Here is a 23,605-nt window from a genome sequence, read left to right as displayed (position 1 = left end):
GCTAACATAGCTGTGTCGCTAGCTACCACGTAGCACATCATTATATAGCAGCTAGCCCAACTTCAGTAACCCTACAAACGTCACTGCTGTTTAGTTTTCTGTCTTCATTTATGTTGGAAGTGATAACAGAGCTGTACGTTTGAATTGTTTCAGAAATCTCTCAGTCAGAACATGCTATATAATGTTTAGGTGCAAGCTAGCGAGCTAACTTCCTGCTAACTTCTAACTGCTCTACTTTCGAGTAGAAGGTGGTCACCACAAGATGTAACGCTAAAGTTTGAGTTATGGGTCCAGCCAGCAAACAATAAAGGGACAAAATGCAAAACTGGTGATATGTAGGATAGCAGGGGATTAAACAAGGTTTTCCTTTGCACTTAACAGCAGAGGATAAATAATTACAGGTTAGATAAGATGATGAGAAATACAAACATTTAGACTTGCGCTGTCAGAGTTAGCAACAGGGTGTCACCAGGATGCTAGGTGTGGGTTAACACATCCCCGAGGCGATAGTGTGTTTGTTAGCACCCTTCTTTTTTTCCCTTTTTGATTAAGGATGTATCATAACTGATTCTCATTTTACATTGATGAGATCACACCAGCAGCTTTCATTTCCCATCTCTTTAGGATGCTGTTAATGGATAGCTAATGAGTCTGCTGAAATATGTCTGCACTAAACATCATACGTGTTTTTTCCAGGTGTCTTTAAAGCAGTCACTTTGTGGCAGGTTGTTTGATAGCATCACAGACGACTTTGTGCCGTGTTGTTAATTGGCTGTGGTGTTGAATAAGGTTACATTAAAATGAGAGCATGATGATAATACATTTACTATACTGCTAAAAAAGCATTACTTGCTTACTACATAGAATTAAATCTGTTTCAGGGAAGTTAAGGCTTCACACAACACAATGGGTTGGATTATTGAGATTATTGGGTCAAATTTTACAAAATGCTCACAATAGCTTGTAAGAAAACGTATCGTTATGGATTGATTAGCATAGTCTTAAATGCTGTCAATTTGCAGCTTCGCCCCGGAGATATTGACAGATGTGATGTCAGTTTAAGCTTTGAGTACTGGAGCTGATAGGCGGGCAGTTAGGGGATGGTGGTGTACTGATGCGGTTGCGTGACTGAGCAGTGCTCAGGTCTGTTTGTGTAATTCTTGCACGATGGATATTGAAGACGTAACACTGAGGCCTTCCCTCCCTGCGCTCTCTCGTCTCCATTTTCCTTTTCCTTCACTTTCCCCTCTCTGTCTCTGCTAATGATCTGCTCCGCCTGTCGCTGCCTAGCTGACTGATGCCTACTGACAGCCCCACTCATGTGGAAATCTGCTCGTCTTGCTCCCCTTCTCTCTCTCTCACACACACACACACACACACACACACACACACACACACACACACACACGCGCACGCACACACACACAAAACGAGAAATGAACTCCTGCACATCACAATGCTACATATGTGCTGTGCATGTGTGACACACGTGCATATGGACGCCAACATGAAGAAGTGCTCACGGTGAGATCGATGGATCTACATTAACTAATCAAGCCCATTTGTTCAGTTACATGCCAGCAGATATACATGTAGAGCAGATGACAACACACAGACCATAGAGCATGTGTATGTTATCCACACACATACACATGCTCATTGTGCAGCTGACTTGCCATCCACGCATTTTCAAATGATCTTATCCTCTTATTGGACATCACAGTGGATCATCTGCCTACACCCTATCCCAGCATCGTGTCCCGTCACACCAACCCTCTGCATGTATTCCTTCACCACATCCTCTGAGGTCTTCCTCTGTTCCTCCTGCCTGCCAGTCTCATATTCAACATGCTTTGTCCATTGTGTCCTTTGTCCCTCCTCTGGAAATGTCCAGATCATCTCGACCTTGCAGACAGAGGTTAGCAGCGTAAAACAGGTTCAGCTCAGGTTCAGCTTTCCAAAAAGCCCAACCTGAGCTTTTCTTTTGATTTCATCACAGTAGATGTCTTTCTGAAAGTGCTGTGGTTGACCTTAAAGGATATGATTCACCCATTGTTGTCTTCTTCACTGCCTTGTGCCAACACAGAGCAGAGCAGCTACCTGAACTCTACTCCCACAGAGGTCCTATGTGTTATTGTAGGGTCTACCTTACAGTATAAAGCAGTTTGAGGTGGCTGTTGTTGTGATTTGGCTCTGTATGAATAACAGATCTCATTATCATCTTGTAAACTCTTCTTCTATCACACATTACCCCAATATTCCCCAACCACTCTCCATCACCTCTCTTTGCACTTTCCATTGTTTTGCATGGTGACCCTACAGATTTTAACTCATGTACCTTCACTCTCTCTTCTCAGTCCAGTTAAATTCAGTTTTAATAATAATAATAATAATAATAATATTTTATAATAGTATTATTAAATAATATTATTTATTAATAATATTATTTAATAATACTTTATTATTATTGGGGGCTAAATAAATAGTTTTATTTCCCCAAATCATTTTCCTCAAGGTGCTGCAGTAATTCAATAATACTTTTCGTGTCACGTTCACCTTTCCACCCGACCTCACTGACGATCTTCCCTTCTTGGATGCTTCATGGAGATACGTCATCTGTCTACCTTTCCATCACCGTAGCCAACCAGGAGCAGCTCAGAGCTGATCCTTGATGTAATGGCACCCCCGCCTTCAACTGATCTGTCACTCCTACCGTGCACCTCACCGCTGTCAGTTCAATTCAGTGAAACTTTTATATTAAATATTTTTGATTTTAATTTCTTTTTATTAATTACATTGTATTTTAAAGCTCCAAATCACAACAACAGTCACTTCAAGGGACTTTATATTGTATGGCAAAGTCCCCACAATAATACAGAGAAACCCCAACAATGAGCTGAGGCCCTGTGAACAAGCATTTGTCAACTGTGGGGAGAAAGAACTCCCTTTGAACAGGAAGGAACCGCCAGCAGAGTCAGGCTCAGCGAGGGGCGGCCATCTGCCACGACCAGTTAACTCTTGACTATCACACTTTTTCTTTTAACTTCTTCCTTTGAGTACTTCCTTGTATTTCATTATTCCACGCCCAGGTCTCCCTGTCTGCTTTCTTTCCCTCTGGACGATACACCAAAAACTTCTTGGCAGTTTCTGCAGGTGTCCTTTCCCAGTCATCTAGTAACTCTTCCCTGCCACCTACAGCCTGTTTCCCCCTTTTCCTCCTCCTGACGTCTAAAAGTCAGACAACTATCTGACAGCTAGATGTACCACGCCTAGCTACATTCCCTGTCCCCACCTTTCAGTCTCCTCTTCCAGATCAGACCTTCTGCCAAAGATGTAGTGAAACTATGTGCAACTTCCTCCACTCTTATATGTTATATGTTATAAGCCTTCCTTCCTTCTCTCTTATCGCCTCGTCACTCTCCTCTTCCATTGTCTTTGGCCAGCAGTAGCACAGTTTCCACTGGTAAAGGCGGCTGTTGTTAACCCTGACTGATTCTTTATCCTCCGCATGTTTGGCTTGGCCAGAATGTTATGTCAGACAGCCTCTGTGATGCAGTCCTTCCCATTTACCCAGTCTTGGACTGGCACTGGTAGTACAGTGGGTTCTCGCCTCCCTTTGGCTGTTTTCATGTAGTTTTGATGTTTTTTATTTTGTATTTTGATGTGACTTGAATTCTACTGAAGCCATCTGCACGACCGACTGACTGAATTATACTGAATAGAAAGCAGCACATTTCAGTGGAATTCCCACACTTTTATCTCACCTGGGGACAAAAGATTATAAAATAATATAAATAATGTGATATAAGTAGAGATGGGAATACTTCTGTTACGTTAGAAACATGGTGAAGGTTTGACATGATTAGCCTTTCAGCAGCTGCGTTAGTCGTGGTTCAAGAGTTCATGTTTAGCACGAGAGGAGCTGAAATAGTTCATGGATCAGAAAATGACTCTAGCTTCTCAGATATGGAGGAGCAACCCCAGAGCCACATACGAGCTGCTCACCCCAGTCCTGCTCTCAGCGGCAGCTTCTTGTTGACCAAAACTACAGCAAGTCCTGTACAAGCTCAGTCAGTAGGCCCAACACAAAGAGACAGACAACAACACACAGTCACAGCCTGTGCACTGATTCAGCACAAACATGCAAACCTGATACAGAAAGGCTCCGGCTGAACAGCAGCTTTAAAACCTTCTGTTCAGACAGCGATATGAAGAAGCTGGTTAATACTCACAGTAAATGTGTAACTTTTCATTTTGTCAATTTTAATAATCGATTATAATTAATTTATCAATTAAATAAAAATCAGCTTTTTCCGACTTAATACTTAAAAAACAGGAGAGGTGAAGACGTCACAGTGAGTGCTGATGGTGAAGTTTTCAGGATGTCGTATTATGGGAGCATTTATTTCAGTCATGCACTGTCATGTGTGGATAATCAAACGTAACACACTATGTTTAAATGTTTAATGTGTGAATGATCGTTCTGGTTATCCTAGCACATAAACACTACTGCTAATAATAAAATGTAGAACGGTTCTGTCAGGCTGACAAAAAGCAGCTGAAATGGATTTATTGGATTTATTTGACACACGTGAACACATGTTCATGTACAAAAACATGTAACACACAGCTCCTCGTTGTGTTTGAAGCCTGATCTGTTTATAGTCTGTTGTAGTTATAGTTGTTTACATTGACCAACAGTTGAACCAGTCTTTATGCTACCTAATGTTGAATATGGAGAGCTCAGCTGTTATCAGTCTGACAGACAAAGGGATTCAAATCTAAGGTGAATGACACTGAATTTACTGATAATGTAAAGTAATCTTAGCACTAATTTAACCTTCAGATTTTTTTAAATGTCTGCTTTTACTCAAGAATCCTCTTCAAACTGTCCCACGTGAGTCTTACATTCTCAAACCAGCCTCAGGTTTGAAACCTTCGTTATGACTTAAAAGCCTGTTGCCTGGTGGATCCCAGCATTACATATATTATTATTCACATATTAACTAACCTGCGACGAGGCAAAAACACTTCAGTGGTGCTCACAAATAAATTGTTGCCACTTCACAGATTTTGCAACACCTCCAAAGTGAAGCTTGGTGAAGTAGCCTAGTTTCTCAGTAAGATAATAACTGAATATCTTTGTGTTCTTTCATCAGTGTGTGCTCCAGCACTGACTCCGTATTCTCCTGCTGCTCTTACTCCTAATTTCTAATTGGCTCTTACTAATAATAAACAGTCATGCATATGGAAATCTGTTCAGAATAGCTCATTTGAATCAATTCAGTATAATTCACTCCCACAGACTCCCACTGTGGCATCGATCAGCTCTGCAGCCAGTCCAGTGTATACATCACTGACTGGTTCATATTTGATTTTTAATAATCTAAGCATGCTTGGCTCTCTACAGCAGCGCCCTGCCGAGCGAGTTTCAGTAAGGTGAGGAATGAGGTCAGTGAGCAAACCTGCGATGCCGTGTAACACCCGTGGGCTCCCCCTGGACCCGGCATGCACACGGCCCACAGTCCCCCAGCTGATGGCTCAGCCTTGCCATCGTGCTCAGCCAGGGCGGGGGGTGGGGTTACACAAGGCTCCGCTAGGCCTGCCAGCTCTGGCACAGATTAGAGAGGGAGACTCGGCCGGGTATTTCACCGCTTTACTGAATATCTGTGCGAGAAAGGAACATGAGGCAGTTTCTCAGGTAGAGCAGAGACTTCAGTGACCTTTCACCATGTTGTGTTTTAGCAGAATCGGCCTCCTTCTTTTATAACACATTTTAAAGTGTATAATTCTGTAGCTAATGGCATTTAATAATACTAAAAACATATAAATCAGCAATAAGCCCTGAATACAGTTTTTAGTCTGGGAAAGATTTCTTTTCACTTTTAATAAGCCGATATATGAATCCACCAAAGTGACAGCGACGGACTTTACTTCAGTGAAAGATAAATCAAGTAGAATCCACGTCGACACCACCCACAGTTTTACAAGGTGCTCCCCCCAAATATTGTAGGGGTGTAGAGCGGGGTCAGGTTGGAGCACATCCACCAAAGCTTCAAGCGCAGCAGAAGGATTTATTGTTATAATCATGATGTGCATTCTTGACGTATAGAAAATACAATACAAAAGATTTAAAATGTCATGTCACCTTTGACCTCTGACCTCTCCCTTCAGGTCAAACAGGTGGGGCTGTGTTGAGCATAGCTGATTAATTTTATATGACTTTTGTTTTGTACATCACAGGAACAGGTTACGTAACTTTAAATAAATGTACCAGTTTGAACACGTGTACGGGGTCACAGTATTATTCTGTTGGAAAACAGCATAAACTTAGTAAACACTTAATTTCACTTAACATCAAAACGAATGTTACTCCTGCACTATAACATGTAAATAAACACTCAGAATTATGCTGTTAAAACCTGTTTAACCAAAGCCTGCACGCTGGTTTTACTGCTCTACAAAAGAGTTTTAAAGTAAGAAAAATTTACCCAACATGAATATGTACAAAACACAGAACTGTTACAGTAACTAATGCCCAGAGAAGGCTTTTTAGTTTCTACTGATTTATAACAGATTAATAATCTAAGGAGCTTGGAAAGACCGACTGAGAACCTTCACAGACATAACAGATGAATAACTTTTGGCTAAAATCATTTCTTTGTGTTACACCCAAAATGTTGCATTTTTATTAAACAGATCACACACAAACACACAAACACACAAACACTACGGTTGGAAAAAAATCCAGTTCAACTCTTGAACCTATTTTCTTTTGTCCTTCAGACGCACATCCAACTCCAGCCATGAATAAAAGGAAGCCTGGCTACAAACACCCCAGTCTGGTTTTGTTTGAATTAGCAGGATGGTTTGAAACTTTGTTAGCTGTGGTGGGAGCGCTGAGAACAGCGAAGCCAAATATCAGAGAAAACACTTGGATGTGCAGCAGGAAAAACTTCAAGCCTCTAATGAAGTTTCTCGTCTGCACTTTGAAAGACTGAAAGCTCCGCTTTACTCCACCCCTCAGTTACCAACTTGACCCCCCTCCTCCCTTCACTCACACACACACACATGTGCACATACTCAAAGACACACAAAAAACACACATTGCAGCATCCCCATTAGCAATTCATGAGCGGCGTCTCATTAGACTTTAAGTTTTACCATAGGCCTCTGAAGTATATGGCTGGAGCAGTTATTAATATTTCATAGTCTCCCATGGAGGAACTAAAAACAAAGTCGACCCGCTTCCGCTACAAAGTGACTCGCGCGCCTCGTTTCTTCCTTTCTTTCCACTTCTCTTTCACCCCCTCTTTCCCCTGTTTGTTAGACCGTCTCTCTCTTCCCCTCTGCTTGCCGTTCGCTCCTCCGTCATCGCTTTCTACCTTGCTCGCTTCCGATCCTTCTCTGCCACACAGACCTTAACTCAAACTGACTTAATTGGGCTGTCTTTGTTCTGGGAAATGTGGGCATACCTTCCCCTTCTCCCCAGCAGAGAGAGAAAAGAGAAGTCGAAAGTGAAGAGGAGGTGGAGAACGACAGACGAAGGGAGGGGAAACGATGTAGGATAAACCTGGGTCGCTCTACAAATAACCCATGTGCCCTGCTCGGGGTGAGGGGGACTCGGGGGTCGGGAGGTGGGGTGGGTAGGGGTGTGACAGAGGTGTGTGTGTGTGTGTGTGTGTGTGTGTGTGTGTGTGTGTGTGTGTAGACAAAGATGGGGAGGGGAGTCTCAACGGTTCACGGGTTGTCTGTCAGACTGGCAGACAGGAGTTCTGCCCCCGAAACTAACCCATGCATGAATAAGTCAATAAAACTGTGTGTGTGTGTGTGTGTGTGTGTGTGTGTCTGTGTGTGTGTGTGTGTGTGGGGGTATTGGTGAGAGTCAGTAAAGACAGGGAAGAGAAGAGAATCAGATGAGGGTGATGAGGCTTCTGGTTTCCCAGCATCTGTGACAAAGAGACAGACGCCGCACTGCCAATGAGAAACAGGCTGAGAGAGGCTCGCACACTCAGAGAGGAGCACGTCGCTGGGACAGTTGCAGCTTGTCTGTATGTTGTGTGGAAGTTTGTGGGAATATGTTGCACATGTGTAAGGATTCTGCAGCGCTCTCAAACTGAGATCAGAAATCAACCACTTACATGTTTTAATGCTTCTTTTTCCAAGACAAAATAAATCAAATGAGTTGATTTTGCTCATAAAAATCAGTCAAAAGTACATTTATTTGTATTTATTTCCAAATGCGATTGTTGAACAAACCTCTTGCTAAGGTTTGCTCACAGTTAGTGTTCAGTCTCTGCAGGTACAGCTATTTCTTTAGAAGCTGACTTTTTGTCAGATTACACATATATAGCTATAATTTGTTACATTTAAAAATGTAAACATGTCTCTTGGGCATTTTTGTTGTTGCAGGTAGTTTCATGCAGTCCATCCTGGTAGGTTTGGTGTAATCTTGATCACAAACAAACACAGAAACGTCTCTTCCCTGATCTAAACCAAACGAACATGCAGGACTGGTAGCAGCACTCCAGCGTGCAGAGCGTGTAAGGCTTTGGGTGTTAATACATGGTGGCTCCTGCAGTTCTCGTTCCCCTGGCACGCATGTATTCCTCAAAGTGACAAAGCAGTCCTGCGCAATGAAAAGAATGATTTAATAAGAAAAAGAACAGAGATGTGCTGGCGGGAGAGGGAGGAGGGGGAAACAGAGGATGGAAACAATTCACTGTCCTTGAAAACCAATAAGGCTAATTTGAATTTGAGACTGAGGACTTCTTCTCTCGTCTTTGACCTCGTACGACCTCCTCGTCGCCCTTTTCCTGCACTCCCCAATCAGTTTAATCTCTCTCTGCTCATCCCTCACACATGCTCTCCCTCTCCCTTTCTCCATCCGTCGTTCGTTACAGCACACTCTCACTAAAGCAGATTTTTCCATGATGGATGGGCTCTGTGGAAAAGCTCTGTCAGATCTTCACGCCGGGAGGCGGGCAGTTCACCTGGGGACACGTGTGACATTAAGAGGTGGAAGCTGAAGGAGGGGCTGCAAAGTGTCAGTTTGTCGTCGTTCTCAATGCTTAGAGCGAGGTGTGTTTTAGCCACGCAGCGACCTGTTAGCCATGGGAACACTGCTGCATCCACATGCCCCCCCAGGCTCTCAACGGTCTCTTTGGTTCTCCAACATGTGTGCAGCCTCACAGGCATCTTTGCAAGCTCTCTCACATCGTCAACATAACCCCCTCCAGCCTTTCTCTTCACTCCATTCTGCCCTCACTTTTTCTTCCCCGTCTCTCTTTCTCTCTCTGTCTACGATGGTCAAGTCTCCTGGGTAGAAGACAGTTGGCAGGATGCGAGCTTGCTACCATGGAAACAGGAACCCTCCCTCTCCCTCAGGTCTCCTTAGCAACTAGTAGCTTGGCATTGTAGTAATGAGCCGTCCCAGCATGCCATGCTTGCGGAGCGCGAGATGCGTGTGCGTTTGTGTGTGTGCGTGTTGGTGTGGCTTTGTGTTTGCAAGGGTGAGATTCACGCAGTCAGAGTGCTGTGATGTCAACTGATAAAGCAGAATGACAACTTTTGTAAAGTCTGACGATACGTTCATCGTCTTTCCCCGCGTCTCTTCAGTTTCCTGCCACGAAGGAGAAATGGATAACCTGGTTATTCTTTCAGTCAACATGTCCCACATATTTTAGTGTGATTTTTCCCCCTTTAAGATTGAAATATTTCCACAGAGTGTGTCTGACAGGAGACGTGCTCACTGGAGAGTGTGACAGTGTGAACTGGGAAATGGTTATCTGGGAAAAAATGATCAAGTCTTATCTGGTGGGTTTGAATCTGAATTTAAAGGACTAATTGAATCAAATTCTACTGTCAGGTACTTATTATATATAGTTATGTTATTATTATTTATTATTATTAGATAGAATTATGGAGTTATTATAATTCATGCAAATTTACTCACTCAGTAATCAGCATGTGCACGTCTACATGAGCATATTGGCTGTTTGCTGATGTGAAACGAAATCTAATAATACTGAACACATGCGCGACTAAAATCTTTTCATTGTTTCATTCTTCTGTTCTCACTAACTGTTCGCTTAGCTTTAAGCTACTGGAAGGTTTAAAAAACAACAAACAAACTGCATCTTTAGGTCAGCAGACAGGCATCATAGAAGCAACTAACCGCTAACTTATGGCGAAGGGGCGGGATTAAATATATGTAGCTGAATCAGAACGGGTGAAGCCAGATTGAAATGTTCTTTGCTAATTGAACCTTGTGTGTTGTTTACGTGATTGAAATAAATGAACAACCAAACAACAAGCACGTTGTGCGTCACAGGACGCTGTATAAATGTAACTATGGGCCATAATGAGTGCATGAGTTTCCCTGTGGCTGGGCTGGAGGAGAGCGTCAGAAGAACTCCACTGCTGTGTCCTGTCATTGATCCATCCTGTATCAAAGCATGCACATCGGCCTGTTTACTGGTGATGCCGTGCAGCACTGCTGGGACTGAGATGAGTGTGTGATTTCAGGTGATTTGGTCCCGTAGATGAAAACTTTTAGAGCAGGTTTGGTGTCATCGCTCTTACAAAGCTGTTATTTACTGTCTAATGCTCATTTATTTGTTGATCAGGTACACGTAACAGTTTTTCTTTGCTATTTTCTCTCTCTCCTTGCCTGCTGATGTGGACAGGCCTCTGATCCACAGGAAGCCCAGACTGCACATAAAGGATGGTTATAGATATAACGCCCGGGGCTTACGGGGTGAAGTTCATCTTAATGCCTCTGTGAGGGTTTAGTGCACCTACAGGACAGTCAGCAGAGTTTCTTGCACCATCTCGTACCGGAGTACTACATTTATTTGTTAGACTTGTTGTTTTATATAAAGAGAGATCTTTATACGGCACAACTGCTTCTGGATGCACTAACACTGTTAGCAGGACTCGTACGTCATTGTCAGGTGTAATATAATAAAGCTAACATCAGCGCACATCTGACTGAATAGGAAGAAGTGCCACAAAATGGCAACTGGCCGTTATTGTGGTGATGTTGGTGAAGCAGTTAATGTTGTGTGATGCTTTATTCAAGCAGCAGTTTGGGCGCAAAGCTTGTTGGGCTCTGAATATTCAACGACACCTTCGTTTGTTCAAAGAAATAATGAATATTCGGTATAAAGTATGCAATACTCATGGTCACGATTAAGTGGCTTCTCAGCGGCACTTTGGATTGAATCAGACTAACCTGTGAGTGAACTATACGTCTCCAAAGCTCATCACCGCTTCCATACGAGTTTGTTATTCAAGGCTACAATATTGTGTTTTTCACACTCTGGATGAAAGGCGGTGAAAGCGTGTGGCGGGGTCCTCCATCTTTGTTTCTTCAAGTCGATCTTTTTTTCCCGTTAGCCTGAATCGGCTCTTCACTGTGGATCAGCACACGTGCTCAGTGCTGGGCGGAGGTGCTCTCCTGAGACCTGACTGCAGGTGTGATCAGTCCTGTTTATCAGCTCCTCCTTTGGCTCTCGTAGGTGTCACGATGTTACACCTGGTGCGTGAAACTCTCAGGGGGGAGGAGTCAGCTGTGGAGGTGATGTGGTTTTGTTACTATCATGTGGGGCATTTTCATTGTTTGTATCATTTTTTCCTCATTTTTGTCACAAGCAAAACTCCATGAAATCTGTAATGATAATGTAACTGTAGGATAATGAAACCAGAAAAGGATTCAATCATAAGTGTTTGAAGCTTTGCAAGTGATTCCCCCAAAATACAAACATTTAAAAAGTGATCAGCATAAAAATGTATACGCTGCAGAGGTGAGATACACTGTAAATAAATTGTAATATAAAAGTATTTTACAGTTTTGTTCTGTTCTTCTAGAACATCATTAAATTCACATCAATAGACTGATTTCACATTTCAAACGTAAATTTACGTAAAATCACTGTAAATGTAATAATTCTTGTTCTTTACATGTATCTGTCTGCACATATGCATATTTACATTGTTAAAATAATTCAGAAATGTGTCATGATTTCACAAATATCTGTCCGTTATTTGAAAGATTGAACTGTTAAATTCAAATGTAATGCTATGGAAAAATATATAAAATGATTCGTATAAACTTTTCTTTACATCACATAATAATTACTATTATTGTTGTTTAGGGCGATCGTGGCTCAAGAGTTGGGAGTTCGCCTTGTAATCAGAAGGTTGCCGGTTCGAGCCCCGGCTCGGACAGTCTCGGTCGTTGTGTCCTTGGGCGAGACACTTCACCTACTAGTGATGGCCAGAGGGGAATTATAAAGCGCTATATGAATGCAATCCATTATTAGTTAAATTAACTGTATGTTTCTGTACATTTAAGTATTATTATTCATATTGCTGCATTCATTGACCTTGATTATAGGTAATTTCATTGTTTAATCACATTAAAATGTTCCTAATTTAATGTTTAAAGGCACTTGAAAAAGGCAAAAGCCCATGTAAAAGTAGGGCAACAAACTGTATTGTCATTACTGAAAATAACCGTATTTTCATGAGAAAGTTATTTTCTGGTATTATTTTGGCGCCCCAGCTGCTGGAATATTACTGTTTTTTTAGGATCTTTTCTTTTACGGTGTGGCTTTCCTTATATGATATCTAAACTATCAAAATAAGAGCATTTTAGAGCAGAAAGATGACTCCTACAGTGCTTTATTTAAATGTAAGTAGCAGAACACGCTGGTTTTGCTCTCTGTGATGTAAGGACAACAGGAAGGAAGCGCCATTATGGCTGCATCAGTCTTTACAGAGCTGGCTCTGGCCCATGAACTGGGCATCTCTGGCACGCAGGGAGGATTTTCTGATCCCCTGCCCCGCTTTCAGATGCTCGTTAATCTGCCCGCTCTATTTTTATCTGCCCTCTCCTCTCGCCCCCGGGCTCTCCGCCTTCACTTGGCTCCTTATGTCCTTCTGCAGAGGGAGAGCCTCAGCAGGCCGGCAGCTCCAATTAGAGGCCTCTTCGCTGGGAATTGGGCTTGCTGTCCGCCCCCAGTCCCTCAGGCTCTTTTCTTGTCTACCTTTTCTCAGGTTAGTCCCTTCTCTCCCAGTGTACCCCACCCCCTACCAGACCCCTCTAGAGCTTGTGGAGCTCCACAGGGAGTGAGGGGGAGTGAAAGGCCTTCTGTCGCCTGAGGACTGGCTCTAGTCCCTCGGCTGCACTTTCAGAAGAAGCTAACTGGTGCACCTTTCAGAAGGCTGTCTCAGCACAACTGCAGGAGACACTAACTCTGATCCAATTGTCACAGCCACAACAGGAACATCTGAAACTGCTGCTAGCAGTGTAAACACTGTAATGCATCCTGAGCACAGAGATTCTTGTTTGATGGGCTGCTCACATCATGACCCAAAGAACATGCCAGATGAGACAGACATGTATAAATGAAGCCAAAGCTTGCTTTGTTTCCAGCTCCTGCATTAAAACCTTTCTTAACTGTTGTTTGCACCAAAAGTGTCGTCTACGTTCAACGAGGTGGTTGTTTCACACACACTTCAATGATCTCCTATGCGATGCCATGTTTCTCACGCACTAATCTGCATTCTAGCTCCCTGCTCTGTGCTGCTTGTACACAACCACGCATTGTCTTAAACGTTAAAGTTACACTGGTTTCTCTGACCTAATATTTTCCTGCAGTCAAGAAAAGAGAGAGACGAATGGCATCTTTTTTCCCAGCTTAGCTCCCACCCAAACTCAGCTTGCTCACACCTTCTCCAACCCCATTAATCCCTCAGCCTCCCACTTCTTTATTTCCCTTCAAAGAGACAAGCACAGCCCGTGACATCAGTCACAGGAAGTGAATCTTTAGCGTTGACTAATTTCCATCGATTGCCTCCAGACAGGCTTAGCACACAAGACCCATTCCTACACAGAGCCTGGCTGCTCTCATTTAAGTCTCCCCGCCTGCAGAAAACGCTTCACAATGAACGCAGTCTGTGCTTTTATCTTTTTCCCCACTCCTGCTTATTATCAAATAAATGCGCGGCATAGAGAGATACCCATTGACAGGACCGTGCATAATGACTCCTGGCTGTGTGAAATGGATTAATAAATAATGGTTGAGCAAACGGCTTTGCCTAGTCCTGCTACTTTTCAACACGGCGCGTAGAACAATCCACTGCTGGACCACATCTAATGGGACACTGCATGAAATGCAAAATGCAACAGTCTGCTTGAATGCGCTGTGGAATGCATTATAAATTAGAGGTGGGCTTCTTAAAATGTGTGGACTATCAAATCCACTGCATGACGTTCTGTTGAATCCTCTTCAAGATGCATTCTGTCCTGCGAGGACGGCGAGGTAAAAGCAAAAACGTCCAGAAGCTGGACTCGTCCGTGTTCCCTCGTCTCGCCGCAGCTGAAGGTAAATCAGTTTCCTCTTTGCTGTCACGCGCATACCCACGGTTCACATCCTGCACACGGTCGAGCCTGCAAACAGCAAAGGCCTCCTTGTTTTTCCCCTGTCACCGACACATTGCTTCATTAACACTCTTGGCTTTGGGAATATTGACACTTTTCAAAGTGGCAGAGAGTAAAAGTGCTCGCACTGCCTACGCTGCACCAACGGGGCTTAAAAGAGACCAACCCGAGGCTGCCACTGTACCCGTGCGCCAGAGTAATAAGTCTGTCTGAGACACGGGGTGAAAAGGTCTCAATCTCCTTAACGCTAGATTAAGGAGCAGCTTGATCAAGGCGTCTTAAGTGCTTCATTATGGAATCAGGATCAATAGCCACTAAGAAGAATTGAGCTAGGAGCTTCGGTAGGTAGAGCTGATTGAATAGAGGCTAATGACTTCTCAGAAGCCTTTTATAGCAGAGGAATGGCTCATACTGTATGTGCTGCCTGTGGTACTTGTGTTAAATCACACACGGCTCACGTTTCAGTAGCAGGCAAATAACCAGCACAGACTTTTATTAGCAGGGAGACGCTAACGCGGGCTCTGGAGAAAAACATGTTTTCTACCAGGACAAATAGCACGGGGTCAATCCGGATGTGTTTGGAAGACCCGCGAAAACCTGTGCTTGTTTTTCTCGACTCCCAATAACCGTCTGACCAATTATGTCTATCAATGGTGCGCCCACCCTCAGTCGCCATGATCCGACCAATCCCCACCCTGTCTCTGTGGTTTCAGGGTGAAACCCAGCTGAGGAGTGCCCAGAATTAACCAGGATTAGCCCTGGATTGTTAGGGATTACTCAGGCTGGAGAGGGATTAAGTATGATTGCCAGTTTAGAGTGGGGTGGGGGCGCCTTGTGCAAGTCTGTGCCCACGCAAGGCGAGGCGAACGAGTTGTGAAACACCGTACGTATGGTGGTGTTTACATGTGTGGCATCTAATGTTGTTGTTGATTCGGCCGAGCTCAATTTATAGCACCTTTACAAAACGCAGCAGCGCTTCACAGAGAGGACGACCGAACAAAAGGACGACACACGAGAGGAAAACGAGAAGAGGAAAAATAAAAAAATTACAGTAGATTGAAGATAATAATAACAATTGTAGCCAGATAATGAAATAACAGGCCCTGGGGAGCAGACATGTAAAAGGTTTCCCTCGCTCCAACTTATGAGCAAGACCGAGTGAGAAAAGAGACACAAATCGCCTGCGTGTCTTACAGATGGATTGCATCACTTTGCTTCTCATTTTGCTCTCTTCTGTTCTTCTGGTGTCTTTTCCTGACTTTGTCGGACCATATTAACACTTTTTTTATATGAAGTTTGATTTAAAACAATGAGAACAACATCAAAAATATATATATAAAATATAAAGGTGCAAAAGCAAAGTGGAGAGTCCACATCACCAGCTTTTCTACTTTACAAATCAGAACTGTAAATTAGGGACAGCTTTGTCTCTGACGCCTGTTCATCATCAAAAACAATGCAGTTTAATGAAGGAGTCAGCATCCATTTGAATGACAGTAATGCTGAGAGGCCTCGTTTAATGTGCCACACTAGCAAACCACAAATGCTGGTGGGTTGGCTTTTAATAACAGATCTAAAGCACGGACAGAGTTAAAGTGCAAAGAGATGTTTAAATATGTGGAAACCGTGTTTGTTTTTTGTGTGCTGCTACTTTCTGTTCCACAGAGCTAACACACAAGGCTTTTCTCTATACGCACGTATAGCTTCATTGATAGAAATATTAGAAAGGCAACAAGAGGGAAAAGAGCAGAATGGGTTGAGTCATTTGCGTTGCTACGCAACACAAACTGGATAATTTGCAATACATGTAATTAGCGTTAGCTAGCTCACCCAGAATGAAAAAGGACAAGGGGGTTGAAAATAATAATAATCAAGAAAATTAGCCATTGCTCTGTTATTGCTTTTCTGAAAGGGAGTTTGTCGGCATGCAGCTGAAGAGGACACATGCTTTCTGAGCTTTCAAAATGCTATTTGCAGGAAAAAATGTAGGTGCATAGCAGACAAAACAGCAGCAGCATGACATGACCTACTGCAGTCTGAGAGCATCATCTGATCTATTGCACTAGACTTAAACAGACTGCAGGGATGACATCGTCTGCATGCTCACTGTGGAAGCCAAGCAGCAGTTCCAGTTTGATTTGTTCAGAATGGGATGCTCTGCTCAGCCTGTTTAAACAGATGTATAATGTCCTCTGTAGGTCAGCTTTTGATTTTGATGCTACTGTTGCATCATGGGAAACGCACTGTTAAAGCTTGGTTTGCACTGTGAAGCAAAGGTAGGCCATATCAGTTTCTTCTGCTTCAGTTGTGTCTGTTGTCGTTCCATCTTAAATACAACAGTCACAGAAATCGTAGGCGGGACTTTTCAAAACATTAATGGACAAAACAAGTCTGATCCAAAGTCACTGACTAACGTGTCTCTGATCTGTAGCACATGTTCCCCTCATGTTTTCATGCTGTATGTGAAGTTTGAACTAAGATTTTTTCCGATTCTATTTGAGCTCTTTTAATCTCACAGAGAGAAATATGAAGTACTTGTTTGGAACTGTAGCCCGATGTGTTTTTAACGGGGAAACAACAGGACATCTGTGTACGCACAGATTTGTGTGTCTATGGACCATTAGCTAACAACTGGACTGACTATTCCCTGACTCAGTGAAAGAAGTGCCAGGATCAGACTCACTCAGTATTTAGGCAGAACATACAGCTGTGCTACAGTGCAGTGCATTCCCTGTAGAGGAGCAGGGTGGATATGAGGACAGATTCAGTTATTGTTCTCTCTGCAGCAGTCCATCTCCGTCAGCATTAGCAGAAAGGCAGAGACATAGAGCAAAGGGAGCGGGCTCCTCCGCATCAGATCAGTCTTATTGGCAGCTTAATATAAACACAGCTATGGCCTACATAAGCCTAGGAATCTATTTTTACTTGTTTTTTATTCTAGCCAAAGGGTACACTTGAGGATTTCACTCCAGCTATAGAGATGTGATTACCATTATAACCTGCAGACTGTCCAAAGTCCCAGTGTAGTGTGGTCAAAGACATTTCTGACACTAAACACATTGGACAGCTAGTCCCACAGAGACAGAAGCCTTTGGTGTCAAGTAGTTTCAGTACTTCTTTTTGCTAAAGGAGAGGATTTAAAGTCTCTTGGACCCAAAATGCTTGTTGAGTTTGTCTCTATTATCGTAGGGTCTACCTTACAATATAAAGGGCTTTGAGGAGATTTGGTGCTGTATAGATAAAGTGAAATTAAATTGACACCATGCTAAAAACATATCTCAAATTGTTCTAATTTGTGGGATGAGACCACCCGTTTATGATGAGAGTTTCTGTTAAACTTTATAAAGATTAAAGGGAAATTCACCTTTACCTGCAAAATGCTGCTGAGAAAAGTCCTTCAGTTATTTAGCTCACACTGATTTAAACATAAATACCAATAAATGAATCAGTGCTGCACGTTTCAACAGCATGACAAACAGCAGACTCCAGAGTGGTCATACGGCTGAATTATCACTATTAGACCACCGCTGCACATTAGGGGAAATAATTTACAGGACAGCCTTAGTTTCAGCTCTGTGCAACTAATACAATGATGATTGAAAATAAAAAAAATGACTTTTGTTTCAAAAGATCAACATGATACTTTATTATCTATTATCCTGTGTGCAATTATTGATGAACTGAACATACACACTTCTTTATTTGAGGTTTCATTTGATGAATTACACAAAAAAGTCTCCTCAAGTCTAAACTTGAAAATGCAGGCAGCGTGGTGCAGTGCAAGAAGCTGAAGTAAGTTTACATAATTGTTAATTTCAGGATTTAACTCTTTGTGCTGTTATTGTTTCAGAAGGACTGACAGTCAGGAATCATAATATGTAAGCAGCCACATGAACGTACACATTATAAAAGCAGGGACGGGAACAGCAGCCTGCTGTTGTGGCATAATTGTTGCTCTTGTAGGTGTTCAGAAGCCCCTCCCCCACCGCGCGCGCGCGCGCGCACACACACACACACACACACACACACACACACACACACACACACACACACACACACACACACACACACACACACACACACTAATCACAGCTTGGTACAGGTAGTGAGGCTTTGGGACTACTGGTGATTGAGCCTCCCTGGTGGATTGGAGCAGGAATCTGACAGACTCAGATAAAAGGCTGTTTGGAGTTGCCTGCAGCATCAAACAGCATCAGCCTCCTCCCCCCACTTCTCCTCCTTACCATCACCTCCCCTCTCTTCACTACGCCTCTTTTGGTTTATTCTGTTGCCATGGCTACGCTCAGCCGGAGCCGTCATGTTGCGGAGGAACCTGTCAGGGTGCCGCTCTCAGATCACCTGATGCGGGTCGCCTCCACTGGTGGCCTCTTTCACATGGTGTCATCGTTCAATTTGGCTTTGATTAAGTCTGCTCTCCATAGCGAGCTGCGGCGCAGGAATGCAGTCGCTCTATTTCTTTGGTAAATGTTGAGCTTGTGCAATTTTGTTGACCTGGTGTTTTGGAGAGAACACTTTGAAACAGCAGGAAAAAACCATAAATACAGCTCTCGTAGGAAATTTCCACATCTGTGAAGAGAGTCTAGTCAAGGCAGCGTGATGTGAGTGGAGGATAGGTAAACATTACCTGTTAGGAGTCACGCCGTGGGGATGGGTGGGCTCTTCTGCATGAATGAAAACAGTAGTAGGTGGGATACAAGACTGATCCCAAACTCACATAAACCTGAATTCTTCCTGTGAGAAACCCATTACCTGCCACTCTGGATGCTGTGCTTTTCATAATGTGCTGTCCAATTTGCAGCCCAGCCAGTTAACTGTGTGTGTGTGTGTGTGTGTGTGTGGGGCTATACATATGCTGAATCTACAGGCAGCACTGAAATGTTTAGCCTTAGGTTTGTTTCTGGTTGATATTTGCTTTTACATGCGAATATATGCATGTATGAATAAATGAGTGAGTGAATGATAGAGGAGAGGTGGTAGCCGAAGTTTTGCGAGATGATGGGAGGATAGATAGAGAGAGAATAAGAGAGAGAGAGAAAATGAGCATTGTCAGGATCTAGAGAGGCTGGGACACAGATAGGGAGATGAATGGGGCTGAGAGCAGGAAAATTGGACAGGGGACGGGGAGTGAATGAAGATAGAGAATGGCTCGAGATATCAGGAGACAGAGATTGTGAGCTATGTGCAGGTAATAAACAAGGCAGAAATAGATAGATATCTCCTGAGAGGAAAAAGAAAAGTGTGTGATTGCGGGCATTGGGGTAGATGTTTGGAGGAATTGTTGCTCCCAAAAGACCAAAAAACCAAAGGGAAGAAAGAGAGGGCAGAATGGCGAGGAAAACTGGAAAGAGTGTGAATAATGACACAAGCCGGAAAGATTTGGATGAACATGCTGTACTTAGTCTTACTTGGCCAGCTGAGATGATGTGTATCCCTGCTAAGCTCTCCTTTAGGCAGGCTTAGATCTCATCAACTCACTCCAGGTTGGCACCAGTTTCAAATGCTGCTGCAGAGCTCTGGATTAACTATACAGCCGTCACTCAGACACTTAAACAGGGTCTGGAGAGGCTTATTGCATACTCCCCCCCCACCACCCCACAGCGCTCCTCACCCACCCACAGTCACTGCATCCGTCTCCATTTCAAGCGACTTGCAGAAGGACTTCATTATAAAGCTGTCTGCCGTGGTCACCTACAGTCGTGCTAATTGTGCCATGATTTTTAAGAGGTCAGATGAGCAGGTCCCTCCCGTCCTCCCACTTACTTCCACTGTAACTTATTCCAGGCCTCTGTAGTGTTTCTTTTTTTATTCTGGTGCTCTTCCACAGCTTCTCGTGCCAAATCCCCCGCCTCCCCCCTCTTCTTCTCTGGCTGGATCTTAGGCTTTCATATTTGGAGGCCCTGCAATCGATACGGGCTGTCTGTGATTGGGTTGCCTTGTGTGATTCATTTCTGTAACCTTGGTGATGGTTTGATGTAGAGGCTGCACCCATGTCCATATTATGACTCACTGAGCGCGTGTGGAGAGGAGAGGCAGGTCAAGGGAGATATTGATTGGCCCTTCACTTTCCCTGCCCTCTCTGCTCACCCCTCCATCTGCTTTTTCTTTATCCATCTTTTTTCTCACTTGCAGTGCTGCCTCGACAGTTTAACCATAATTCGAAATGACTTTGTTTTCTCAAGAAATGATTATTTAACCCTAAATGTTCCCTTGGGTGTTAACATTTATCAATTTTCTTCTCTCTCTCTCTTCCTTTCTCCTATTTTTCTTTCTTGTTGCAGAATTCTATCAGGCACAATCTGTCGCTGCACAGTCGCTTCATCCGGGTGCAAAATGAAGGGACGGGGAAGAGTTCCTGGTGGATGCTCAACCCAGAAGGCGGGAAGATGGGAAAGGGACCGAGGCGACGTGCATCTATAGACAATGGCACCCGCTACCTGAAGACGAAGGGTCGCATCAGCCGGAAGAGAGCAGGGGCCATGGGGCTCCAACGAGGACAAGGTCAGGGAGCTGGACCAGCGATGCAAGGCTCCCCAGAGCACGGCAGTCCAGCGGCGAAAGGAGGTGTGGGCATAGGTGGAGAGGAGTATGATACTTGGACAGACCTCCATTCCCGCACGTCATCTTCTGGCTCCACGTTGAGCGGCTGCCTATCTCCAATCCTAGCTGAGGCCGAGGCTGATGAACCAGAGGAGGGTGGGCTTTCCAATTCAGCTTCCCCAAGAATATACCCAAGCCCCACTAGCACGCGTTCCCCAGCCTTGGGCACTGGAGGCCACTGTCCCACGGTGGAGTTGCCTCAGCTGACTGACCTGACTGGGGCTATCAGTCTAGATGAGAGTGGCTACCCCCAGCCACCACAAATTAAATGCAATGGTTATCCCTATGTGCCTGGACCCAAGGCAGAGGGCTCCTACTGTGCGCCAATGTACGGACAGCCTTCTATGGGCATGCTGCGCCACCACACTCCCATGGAGACCATCCAGGAGAACAAGCCAGTCAGCTTTCAGCGCCCAGTGAGGGGCTATTCAGAGAACAATGCCCTGCAGAGTTTGCTCACTGGAGGTCCTCGATATTGCAACAAAGACACAGTCCTGAGCCAAGGACGGGAACCACACACATTAATGACACAGGGAACCAATGGCATTCACAGCCAGCACAACCACAATCAGAATCGCAGCCACAATCAGAACCACAGCCAAGAGCATGCTCGCAATGCAAGTCTACACAATGACCATGACCAGAACACAACTCACCATCAGAACCACAATCAGGGTCACAAACACCAAGCCTGCCTCGACTACGCACACAGTCACAAGCCCCACCCGGCTCACGACTACGGTTCGAGTCATGATCACAATCACAGTAAAGTAAATCCTAGCCATGATCACAACCCTCACTCCACGCAGAGTCACCTGCACAACCACAATCCCCACAACCCTCATAACCCTATGCATAGCGGGCCTCACCATCAGGCTCTTTCCCCGAGAGTGAGCACTGACATCCTGCAGCCCTACAGTCTCAAGACCTCTAACCACTATGGACCCCGTCCCCACCTCCCAACATCCCCTTCTCTGCCCCCGAACCCTGCCGGCCTCATGGGTGTTCCCCAGGACCCCTGCCGCCTGGCATCCGCACCTCACCCTCGTCATCAGCCTTACCCTGGAGCTCACCATCAGGGTATCACTGACTCCTGGCATGGGTTCTACCCCAACAATCACCAGTCAGGGAATGCTGGTTTCCAACCTCAAAACTCCCAGAGTAGAATGGCTGCTGACCTGGAGATGGAGAATGTCCCTAATAGTCTAGACTGTGATGTGGACTCTATCCTGCTCAGTGATTTTATGAATACAGAAAACATGGACTTCAACTTTGACGGTTCTCTGTCCCAGGGAGTGGGGATGGGGATGGGGATGGGCATGAGTCTAGGGGCTTTTGCATGCCCCCCACCTTCACACAGCAACCAGAGCTGGGTGCCAGGGTGAACTTACGCCCATACATACAGACTCGTGACCAGAAAGCTCATTCCCTGGGCTGGGCTGCTGTTTGGCTGTAGCCTTGGACTGACTGACTGTGATTCTGTATCATCATTTTGTTTTCTGGGGACTCCCCACACTCCGATGTTGTGCTCTTTCTCTTACTTAAAAGCCTTCTGTCGCCATATCGAACCTGCCCCCAGTTAGCACAGTGCTAAAGCAACCCCCGCCCCCCCCGCCTTTCATTTTTTATATTTTTATTCTCTAATCCCAAGCTCATTCTGCCTGTCCCTAAGCTTCCAAGCACTTTATATCCATCTTTTCATACAACAGCAGTAACACAGAGCCCAGGCAAAGTCATGTTGTGTGTTGGCTTAACTTTAATGTATGCAATCCACTTTACAGTATTAAAGGAGGCGTTGTTCTTGACTTGAGAACATGATCAAACAGCTGCATAAATGTCTTCAGTGTGGAGGTGCTCTCAAATCGGGGGTTAAAAGTCAAGGGAAGGCTTTGAAGTTTAAAGAAAAAAGGTTTTTAGAAGAAGAGGGAATTTGCAGGTATAGAAGAGGGGAACTCCAGGGTGATTGCGACTCGTCTTCTCCAGGTGGACAACGGTGTTTCGTTTCAGGCTCGGCACAGGAGGACAGGCGTCCATTAGGCAACGCTCAGCACTGAAATGCAACGTCCCTTCTTTAATCTCCAAAGTAATGCCAGAGTGATGCATCACTATTGCAAATCTAATGCGCCACTCTATAGTTTTTCAACCTCCCCCTTTCTCTTCAACTCTGGACACATTGGCTTAATGTGTTTTGGCAAAAGTGATGATTAAACTCACTCTGCACTAAATGGGCGAGGGATTGAAATGGGTGATTTTTGAGGGCGGGGGTGGGGTGGCATTGAGGGGGGATGATAGGAGAGAAGAAATGCAAATATTCCCTCTGTGTCTCTTCTTCTCCATTTAGTGGATTTATGTAGCTTTCCCCATAATGAAATAAGCAACGATCGCGGCCTGCTGTGCATCCTTAGGGGCTCTCTGATTGGCCTGTGCCTCATCGCCTCGGCGTGGCACCTTCACCGACTGACCCGAGAATACCTTAGTGAGCAAGTGTGGTCAGGCCAGCATGTTGATGGAGCTGCTGTCCTCAGACCCCAGGTAACC

The 23,605-nt window shown here is 44.4% G+C and overlaps 1 protein-coding gene across 1 annotated transcript in view; it reads left to right on the top strand.

Annotated features, from left to right (window-relative positions):
* Positions 1 to 23,318, top strand: part of foxo6b (forkhead box O6 b) — a 36,863-nt gene extending 13,545 nt beyond the window's left edge. The window contains exon 2 of the mRNA XM_086280231.1: positions 20,749 to 23,318. Coding sequence (XP_086136357.1) covers positions 20,749 to 22,452 — 1,704 coding nt within the window. The 3' untranslated portion in view covers positions 22,453 to 23,318. The remainder of the gene's footprint in view (positions 1 to 20,748) is intronic.
* Positions 23,319 to 23,605: the final 287 nt, after the last annotated feature.

Source organism: Aulonocara sp. 'chitande type north' Nkhata Bay, linkage group LG22 (genome assembly GCF_057382095.1).
Source record: "Aulonocara sp. 'chitande type north' Nkhata Bay isolate Kocher_YH1m ecotype deep benthic linkage group LG22, A_spYH_male_GT1.1, whole genome shotgun sequence".
Classification (NCBI taxonomy): Eukaryota; Metazoa; Chordata; class Actinopteri; order Cichliformes; family Cichlidae; genus Aulonocara; species Aulonocara sp. 'chitande type north' Nkhata Bay.
Note: the sequence above shows the minus strand (reverse complement) of the source record. Positions and strands in the feature narration are given on the sequence as shown.